The 10,823-nt window shown below is 43.0% G+C and overlaps 2 protein-coding genes across 2 annotated transcripts in view; both read right to left on the reverse strand.

Annotated features, from left to right (window-relative positions):
• Positions 1-1,218, reverse strand: part of PISD (phosphatidylserine decarboxylase) — a 36,862-nt gene extending 35,644 nt beyond the window's left edge. Inside the window, 2 exon segments of the mRNA XM_089894770.1 lie at positions 994-1,116; positions 1,118-1,218. Coding sequence (XP_089750896.1) covers positions 994-1,116; positions 1,118-1,203 — 209 coding nt within the window. The 5' untranslated portion in view covers positions 1,204-1,218.
• The window catches only part of PRR14L (proline rich 14 like), a 74,088-nt gene that overhangs the window by 5,230 nt on the left and 58,035 nt on the right, over positions 1-10,823 (reverse strand). The window lies entirely within an intron of this gene.

Genomic DNA, 10,823 nt, shown 5'->3' on the forward strand with positions numbered 1-10,823 from the left:
ATTTTAGGAGGGTCATTTTTTAGCCTTTCCAACTTATGACACATTTTAGATGATTTCACTACTGACTCATAAACAGCACACCTGGTAACAATACTAAAACCACAGAGACTCTCCTGTCCAAGTCCTAACAGTTACCATCACATTGCAGAGCCCCCTCCTGAGAAAGTTACACCATTTCTGAGTAGTTAATAATAGAGTGAAGCTTCCTGTTCAGGGCAATGACAGTTTCTGTTCCCTTTCAGTCCGAAACCAGTGTCCTTACTTCCCAAAATTACAGCGCAAGCTTTGGTCAACGCTGACAAAATGAAGGTTGCCTGAAACACAAAAGTACCGTGTGTCTCTCAAACCTTAGCTCTTTGAAATGACACGGAACAGCAGACTCTGAGTCATAGCTACCAACATTTTAATCCATTTTCTGAGAGTCCAAATGTTCCCAAGCTGGTTCTTACATAAGCTATTTCGAATAATGAATGTCCTCACGGTGGGCAGCCTGAGGGAAAGGTCCTTGCCTGAAAGAGAGAGAGGTATCCGGGTAGGGGTCCCGGCTCTGCTACTAACTGGCCGGGTGAAACTGAGCAAGTCCCTTCCTCTCTCATGGCCTCAATTTTGCTAACTCCAAAAAGAGCCTGATTTAGATGACCCCTCTAACAACCTAAGAGTTGGGAGTCACCAGGGTAACTAAGACCCCATTTCCATCATGGACGATTTTGAGATAACTGAGTCCAACCCTCTCGCTTCAAAGACCAAAAATCCGAAGTGAAAGCCGCCCGACTCCCAGTCCAGTGCTCTTCCCACATCACGCCACCCCTCCCAGCAACACGAATCCCTGAGAAAGAGGCGTCCAGCCCTGCCTCGGCTGTAAGTGGCGAGCACACAGCCTATTTCACTGGTTGGGTCTTTTTGTTTATATCTTTGTTTTTTGTCCCTTGTGAAAAGGGCAAGGAGAGAGCGCTTAGGACAGACGCGAAACGCCCTACCCGGCGGCAGTCGCACCTGCTCGAGAGCTCCAGGTTAAGGTGAGTGCCTACGTCTCCACTCGAGCTCTGCTCAGGGCGAGCCCGCGACAGAGAAACGATTCCTCTCTCCAGACCCCAGTTTGGCCCGGGCCACCCCCCGGCAGGTCCCCAAGCAGCTGTACCTGCTCCGCCACGGCGCGGCCCCGCGCAGCAACCTCAAACAACCCGGCCCCACGGACGCCGCCATCTTGTCCCCAGCTTCTCGGCGGGACACGCCCCCTTTTACACGCTAGTCGCACGCGCGTGACGTCACGAGCCTCGAACTCACAGCGCCAATGAAGAACGCGGAGCGTGTGAGGGCGGGGCTGTCTAAGCTCTTCCCCCGGCTGCTCCGGGTACCCTCCGCCTGACACTTCCGGCAGCTAATGGGCTAGGTCGGATAGGTGCAGCCGGTGGCGGTGCTTACAGTGCTAAACCTGGACCTGGGCACAGCGTTGCCAGTTCTGCTATTTCCTTCTGACGTGCGTTTCCGCATCTGCCTGGAAAATCTGATTTACTCAAGGTCCGAGAATGGATCAACTGAGCTAAATCGTTCATTTTACGGATGGGGAAACTGAGAGCGTCCACAACTCAGCTACCATTGACTTAGCGCTTCCTAAGTGCCAGGCTCTGTGCTGATGACTTAGCATGCATGGTGTCTCATTCTTACCTCCCATCCCTGTACTATCTGGGAGTCCAGAGACCAGAGGTCTTGGATCACCTAGAAGTGCAATTAGTCGTCGAACGAGGTGCCAGGTGTGATAGCGCGTGCTCCTGCAAAGATTCCTGATCTTCAGATTTAAGGGAAAATAGACTTTTCAGTAGTATAAGCTTTTTTTTTTTTTTTTTTAGTGGGCAGAGACTAGAGACCACCAGCCAGCCCTGAGAATTATTCTCATTTTAAAGATAGAGAAAACAGAGCTCAGGAAAGTTAACCATTAGAATGCTCAAGGGCACACAGCTATAAAGGAGAAAAGCTAGAATTTGAACATACATCTCTGATTCTAAAACCCATGATCTAACATCCTTCCTTTTAAGCCCTTTGCCTAGAATCTGGCTGAGTATGGGTCCCCAAACTGAAGGAATACAGCTCCTCTTTTTTCTCCCCTAAGCTGCTAATAGCACTTGTCTTCACCAGGCGTTTGACACAGGAGGAGGGGTATGTTGCCTGGTACCTGCAATTATTTCTACATGGTTATTTAAGCTCAACTAGGGCATAACCGGGCCCTACAGGGAGCCTAACAGGGAGCAGATTTCCTATTGGAGAGGAGACACTTCCCTCTATGGTTTTCAAAAGTCTGAAGAGGAGGGAAAAAAAAAAGTATAGAATTGGTTTTACTATTCAATTGAGAGTAGTTACTCAAAACCAGGGGGAAGAAAAAAATGGGAGGGGGAGATTATTTCAAAATGAAATGCATTTGGGGAAACTGGATATTCACATGCAAAAGAATGAAGTGGACCCTTACTTTACACCATATACAAAAATTAACTCAAAATGGATCAAAGACCTAAAGCTAAGAACTACAACTATAAAACTCTTAAAACATAAGGGAAATTTTCATGACATTGAATTCAGCAATGATTTCTTGGATATTACGCCAAAAGCACAGGCAACAACAAAATAAGATAAATTGTATTTCATCAAAGTTAAAAAGTTTTGTGCATCAAAGGACACTGTCAACAAAGTGAAAAGACAACCCTGAGAATGGCAGAAAATAGTCACAAACAATATATCTGATAAGGGTCTAGTATCCAGAATATATAAATAATTCTTAAAATTCAACAAAAAAAAATAACCGAATTCAAAAATAGGCAAAGGACTTGAACAGACATTTCTCAAAAAATAATATACAAATGACCAATAAAAGATGCTCAACATCACTAATCATTAGGGAAATGCACATCAAAAGCACAATAAGATATCAACTTCACACCCATTAGGATGGCTATAATCAAAAAAGAAAAAGGAAAATAACACGTGACAAGTGTTGGCAAAGATGTGGAAAAATTGGAACACTTTTGCATTGCTGGTAACAGTGTAAAATGGCTGTGCAAAACAATTCGGTCGTTCCTCAAAAAGTTAAACATAGAATTATCATATGATCCAGCACCTAGGTATAATCTAAAAGAATGAAAGCGGGGACTCAAATAGAGACTTATACATCAATGTTCATAGCAACATTATTCACAATAGCCAGAAAGTGGTTCAATAGATGAATAAATAAAATGTGATATATCCATATAACAGAATATTATTCAGCTATAAAAGCATGTATGAAGTACTGTTACATGCTACAACAGGAATAAACTTTGAAAACATTATGGTAAGTAAAATTAGCCAGACACAAAAGGACACATATTGCTAATTCCACTTATATGTAGTGCTTAGAATAGGCATATTGATAAACACAAAAATTAGAATAAAGGTTACCAGAGGCTGAGAGGACAGGAAGGGGGATGGGTTCAGAGTCTCTGTTTGAGATGATGATTAAGTTCTGGAAATGGATAGTGTGATGGTTGTTTAACATGTGAATGTACTGAATGACACTGAATTATACATTAAGTTAAAAATGAATTAAAAGGTTAAAATGGTAAATTTTATTATATTTCAACACACACACACACAAAGCAGTTAATAACAAGTGTTGATGAGGATGTGGAGAAATCAGAATAATCTTTCTGTCCCTATAGATTTCCCTATTCTGCATTTTCATATGAATGGAATCATATAATATGTGGACTTTTGTAACTGGCTTCTTTCCCTTAGCATAATATTTTCAGGGTTTGTCCATGTTGTAACATGTATCAGTACTTCATTCCTTTTCATGATTGAATAGTATTCCATTATATGGATAGACCACATTCCTTTATCCAGTCATAGCTATGGACATTTGAGTCATTTCTGCCTTTTAGCAATTATGAAAAATGCTGCTATAAACATTCATATACAGTTTATTGTATAGACACATAATTTCATTTCTCTTCTGTGTATACCTAGGAGTGGAATTGCTGGGTTGTATAGTTTAATTGTTTGAGGAACTGACAGATGGTCTTCCAAAGTGGCTGCCCCATTTTACATTCCCACCAGTAGTGTATGAAGGTTCCAATTTCTCCACATCCTCACCAACACTTGTTATTTTCTCTCTTTTCAAAATTACTATCATTATATCCAATCTAATGGGTATGAAGTGGTGTTTCATTGTGGTTTTGATTTGTATTTCTCCGATAACTAATGCTGTTGAGAAATTTTTCATGTGCTTATTGGTCATTTGCATATCTTCCTTGTAGAAATATCTATTCAGATTCATTGCCTGTTTTTAAATTGGGTTATTTATCTTTTTATTATTGAGTTGTGTTCTTTATATATTCTAGATACAATTCCCTTATCATATATATGATTTGCAAGTATTTTCTCCCATCCTTTAGGTTGTCTTTTTTCATTTCTTGATGGTGTCCTTTGAAGCAAAAAAAGTTTTTAATTTTGATGAAATCTCATTTATTTTTTCCTTTGTTGATTGTGCTTTTGGTGTCATATCTAAGAATCCTTTGCCAAATCCAAGGTCATGAAGATTATACCACGTTTTCATCTAAGAGTTTTAAAGTTTAAAAAAGTTTTGTATATGGTGTGAGGTAAAGATCCAACTTCATCCTTTGCCTGTGGCTATCCAGTTGTCCATTGACTGATTTTCGTTTGTTAAATCAACCTGACATTGCTGGTTATTGTGTATTATCCTTTTTATCTATCACTGGATTGAATTTGCTAATATTCTGTTTAGGATTTCTGTATCTACTTTATGAGAGAGAATTGGACTGTTACTTTCATCTCAAACTGATTCAGGTGTATGAAGTTAGGTTCATTTCACCATACACTTATCCAGTTATTCCACTACTGTTGCTGAAAAGACTTTCCTTTCCCCATTGAATTGCATGGTGTCTTTGTCAAAATCAACTGAACATCCATGCATGAGTCTATTTCTGGGTTCCAAAGATTTCCATTTGTTCCACTGATCTATCTTAATTATGGTTGCTTTACTTGTAAGTCTTGAAATCAGGTAGCATGGATTCTTCAACTTTGTTCTTCTCTTTCAAGATTATTTTGGCTTTTATAAGTCCTTTGCATTTCCATAAAAAATTTAGAATCAGTTGGTCAATTTTAGCAAAATGCCTGGTGGGATTTTGATTGGGACTGTGTTGAAACGAGAGATCAATTTGAGGAGAACTGACATTTTAACAATATTGAGCCTCCCAATCCATGGGCCTGATAAATCTCTCCATCTCTGACTGTTTACAACCAAAAATATGGTATGTAAATTAGTACTGGCATACTCATTTTATTGCACTTTGCTTTATTGTGCTTCACAAATATTGTGGTTTTTCACAAATTGAAGGTTTGTGGCAACCCTCTGTCTAGCAAATCTACTGGCACCATTTTTCCCAAAAGCATTTGCTCACTTTGTGCCTCTGTGTCATATTTTGGTAATTCTCACACTGTTTCTAACTTTTTCATTACTATTATATTTGTTATGGTGATCTGTGATCAGTGTCCTGCGACGTTACTATTGCAAAAAGATTATGACTCGCTGAGGACTCAGATGATGGTTAGCACTTTTTAGCAATAAAATTTTAATTAAGGTGTGTATATTTTTAGATGTAACGATATTGCACACTTAATAGACTAACGTATAGCATAAACATAACCTTATATGCACTGGGAAACAAAAAAACATGTGCAACTCACTTTATTGCAATATTAGCTTTATTGCGGTGGTCTGGAACCCAATGCCCAATATCTCTGAGGTTTGCCTATACTTTTATTCATTCCTGGTCAATGCAAGCACCTTAGAACATTTAAATTCCATTTATTCTCTTCCAGCCTTTTGTGACGACATTGTTATACTTCATTCTATTAGATTTTGTTTTCATGAGGATGTACATAGCAGCTGTATTCATAAGATGCCCAAACTGGAAACAACACAAATGTCCATCAGCGGGTGAGACTATGGATGAACAAATCATGGTGTGTTCATACAATGGAATGTGACTGTGCAACAAAATGAACAAACTCACAGGACTTGCAACAAGGAGAATGAATCTCAAAAACATTACATTGAGCAAAATAAGTCAGACGTCCATAGAGTAACATTGTCTGGTTGCAGTGCTATGAAATTTAAGAGCGGGCAAAACTATAATATTAGAGGGATAGAATTCTGAATAGTTGCCTTCCTCAAGGCAGGAGTGATTAACTGGAAGGTGCCTGAGGGAACTTTCTGGGGCAATGGAAATATCTGGGTGGTGGTTACATGGGTATACATTTGTCAGACCTCATCAAATAATAAATGTTAGTTCTGTGCATTCTCCAGTGGGTAAATTATACATCAAGAAAAAGAAAATATCTGGGAAAACCAAAACCTACTGATTTACTTTTTTTTTCCTTTTTTTTTTTATTAGTTTGTTCCATGAAAACTTTTCCATTTTCTCTCTGACTTGTACTGCAGCCAAGCAAGTTTTGAAAAAACAGTTTTCTACTTTTGTTTTCCAGAGACCATTTCTGGAATGATCCTTTTAAAGCCCAGGCTCGATGTCCAGTGAGGGACATGACCCTTTTCTTTCCAGCCCACCTACTGTCACACCAGGTCCTAGTTGTATTAAAAGGAGGAGGAAACAGTGCAGCTACTTGAGATAGATTCCAGGGAATTTGCTATGGTCAGATGGAACCCTCTGCTCCAGACTCCCCTGGCTACCTCCCAGCAGCCCTTTGACATGCACTGGACTAGAGGCTTCCAGCTACTTCTGTGTTGACAATGGTCTTCTTTGGTCAGGGTAAGTATATGAATTTCATGTGCTGACAGATTTTGTTTCATCTCATTTTTCCTTTAAGTCATCTCATTTAGAAACGCATTAGATTGGTGAGTCCCCTGGTAAAATCCTAGGGGGAGGAGTTTCCTGAGTACAAGTAGAGATGCTTATCCTCCAGAGTGAAGGTTGGCAAACCAGGTGTCACTGCCTGTTTTGTAAATAAAGTTTTATTGGAACACAGCCACAATCATTTGTTCATATATCACCTACAACTGATTTCCTGCTACAACCACAGAGATGAGTAGCTGCAAGAAAGACCATATGGCTTGCAAAGCCTGAAATATTTACTACCTGACCCTTCATAGAGAAAGCTGGCTCAACTGTGGTCTAGAGCACCCTCCCTGGGGGGCCTCTGTCCTGGCATCAGAGATAGGGGCCGGCCACAGCCTCACAAAAAAACATAAAGGACAGGGTTTGGATATAGTTTACCAAAAGGGAAAAGTATCTCCATAGGATGATTTATGCTCTTTGACCTTCAGTTACTACCAAGAATTCAGATTTGAATCAGAGGAACCTGGATTAGGTTAACTGTCCTGGTGGAGAAAGACACAAAGGGCTTTGGAGAACTGGAAATCTTTGTGGAAAAGGCCAGGGAAGGCTTGCTGACGAGTTCAGAGGTGGTAAAGGGACAAGCAAGTACCCAGCCAGTCCAGAGGAGTGGAGGTCATGGCTTTCAGCACCTCATCTCATATCTGAGGCTCCACATAGGTTGTGGGCACAGAAACTTCCTATAGAAATCCCTAGCACAATTCTGCAGGGGAAGGTCATCAACACTTTTCAACAGTGAACAACAACAAAACAAATTAAAAGACATCAAGATACAACCCCTTACATTTTAAGTATATATATAAGCGTGGACGTGTGTATATATATATGCATATATAAGTATACACATGGACGTGTTCCAACCCTCTTAAATTTTAAGAATATATACATATATGTGTCTGTATGTAAATTATTTATATATCAAAGCTTTAAGGCCTCTTTCCAGCTATAAAGTTCTATGATTTTAGGGCAATATGTGCCTGATTTGGGATTCTGTTCTATAAATTTTTAAAATAATAAATCAGTTCTTGATTGTGTCTAATGAGAAGGGAGAGGTATTGGACAAAGAGAGAGAGAGGGAGAGAAGTTGGGAGAAAAGGAAGAAGCAGCGATGGAAACAAACACACCCATAAGGAGCTGCAGATAGGAAAAGGAGACTGTAAGGAAGGCGGCGGGTTCACGGGGGAGGGGGGGGGCTCACCTCCAGCGCCCGGCCTCTTAGAGAACATTGTGAAAGTTGTTCCAAAGCTGTGTTGCAGACCTAACTGTGATGCATGACCTGTACGCAGATAAATGTAGCCGGTGGGGCTTCTCCGGAAGCTCACAGGGTGGTGTGGGGTGCGGAAGTTAGAGCAGGCAGTTCAGAGGGTGGGGGGGGGTGTGGGCTGAGGGAGCAGCTAAGAAGCCTGTCTGACAGGGAAGGGAGCGGGAGAAGGAACAGGTGGGGGAAACCTCCAGAGACCTGAAGACATGGAGGCAGTCAAGTGAAGGGGTGGGAGAAAGAATATTTGCAGCTGATGGTACAGCTTTTGTGCAAAAGCTTCGAGGCAAGAGACAGCATGGAGGATTTGAGGAACTAGAGGAAATTCAGAGTGTGGAGCGCCTGTGGGAAGCCGAGCTGGAGAGGCAGGTGTCGGGGGAGGTGTCTGGTTTCCTAGAGCAGATCCTGGGGGCAGGAATAGACCTGGGCTCTAACACTCACCACAAAGGCGCGGCCTAATGTCTTTAAGCCTCAGTTTCCTCATCTACAAAGTGGGGATTTAAAACATCTACCTCATCAAGTTGTTGTGAGGATTCAAGAAGGTAATAAACACAGAATGCTTGGCACTTGGTCAGAGCTCAACAAACGTGTTACTATCCTTATGTGGGGACGGGGGGAACCCGCAGAAGGATTTTAGGGGAGTGGTTCTGACAAGTGCGAAGTTGTATTTTACAAAGACCACTTAGGCTGGCAGCAGTAGGGGAAAAACTCATCGGCTGCTGCAGCACCTGGGCTATTTGCCGCCGCGTTTGTATTCTTCCAGACCATTTTACCCTCTCCCAAAATCTGAAATGAAAATGCAAAAGGGAGAAAGATTCTCAAGCCGATTCTTATCCACATGAGCCTCCACCCTCAGCATCCCAGCATGCCCATGCCCAGAGGCAGGGATGCAGGCTCCAGGTTGGGCCGCGTGAACCTACCTTCCAGGTAGATCTCACAGGAGGTGGTAACTCCTCTACTGGCCCCACCCCGCCTGTGAGCTACAGCCAATCAGACGGCGCGAGGTCAGCAGTGGGTGTGGCTGCACCAGAAAAGCTCCCGGTTCACCTGCGACTGGTCCTTTGAAGAATAATTGAAGGGAGGGGAATTACGAGGTCTTCAAATACTCAGAATCGGCAGGAGGAAGAGGACCTCGGCCGTTCTGTCAAGCAACAGGGTCTGTTAATGAAGGCGGCCATTCATTCACCCATCAAGTGTTTACTGAGCCCCTACGATTTATACCAGGCACTTTTTTAAGTGCCTGAGGGGTCACAGGAGGGACCAGAGAGGAGCCTCAAAAATAAAGCGTCGGGGAGTTCCCTGGTGGTCCATTGGTTAAGACTCCATGCTCCCAATGCAGGGCGCACGGGTTTGACCCCTGGTCGGGGAACTAAGATCCCGCAGGCTGCAGGGGCGGCCTGAAAAAAAAGGAAAAAGAAAAAGAAAGCATCAGAAGGAGGATGTGGGGTGGGGGGAGATACACTTTTAGGAAGAGTGATCTGGGAAGGCAGAGATCTGAACAGTGCCTGCGGGAACCATGTGGCCGTGTGGGAGAAGAGCCCTCCGGGCACAGAGAGCGCTGGGTGAACATATCATAGGGAGGACCATGCCGGCGCTGGCCAAGGAACTGCAAAAAGGGTCCGCATGGAAGTCCTATACAAACGGCTTCCACCTCAGGAAAACGCGGAAGCAGAAGCACCAGCTGACAGCAAGGAGGGAGAAGACGCTGTAAGTTTGAGAAGGATGTTAGAAAGACTCACCGGTGACCCTGAAAGTTGCTTGAAGTATTGGGAGTTTTCTAGAACACTTCTCAAGAGAAGTCACAGAAGGAACTGAAGAAATGAGGTCTCCATCATGTGAAGAGGGCAGGACACGGTGGAGGATTCTCCCATCGGTTTGGACCTCTTACTCTCAGGAGGCCCTACCAAGGCTAAGATTCTGTGATGGGGGTGCTAAAGGAATGACAGGGCCGTAGGTGATCACTGGCCTCTTCCTTCTATAGCAAGAAAAATTGCAGAGAGGGTTCTTCTCCAGGTAATTGTGAAACCTAAGCAGCAGAAACACAGCTGCCAGGCAGGAGGACAGAGAAAGGTCTTGACTGTAGAAATCCAAGAATTGGAAGAAGGCCAGGAAGGCACATTGGGCACTGCTTTCCCTCTGGACAGAGGAAGCACATCCTCAGGAATCTCGCTTCTTTCTGGAACACGTAGGCGTGGTGTTAAACAGCCTTATTTTCAGTCATTCTTTCACCAGTTTCCACTGGTTAAACAAAGAGTTGAGAATCAGAGGACTCACAACCTAACCTCATGTATAGCTGGGAAGGATATAAGCTAAAAGCCAAGACCTTTTTATTTTTTTTAAGACCCTTTAAAAAGTAAATGAATGGGGCTTCCCTGGTGGCGCAGTGGTTGAGAGTCCGCCTGCCGATGCAGGGGACACGTGTTCGTGCCCTGGTCCGGGAAGATCCCACGTGCCGCGGAGTGGCTGGGCCCGTGAGCCATGGCCGCTGAGCCTGTGCGTCCGGAGCCTGTGCTCCGCAACGGAAGAGGCCACAACAGTGAGAGGCCCGCGTACCACAAAAAAAAAAAAAAAAAAAATGTACTCCATCATATTTATACTCTCCCAAGTAGCCTCCTTAGCAAGCTAAGCTCTTATTCCAGATATGTTGCTAATATTTGACATTTTGA

The sequence above is a fragment of the Delphinapterus leucas genome, chromosome 14 (assembly GCF_059928025.1).
Source record: "Delphinapterus leucas isolate spDelLeu-1000000601 "Yukka" chromosome 14, BTC_Dleu_Yukka2, whole genome shotgun sequence".
Classification (NCBI taxonomy): domain Eukaryota; kingdom Metazoa; phylum Chordata; class Mammalia; order Artiodactyla; family Monodontidae; genus Delphinapterus; species Delphinapterus leucas.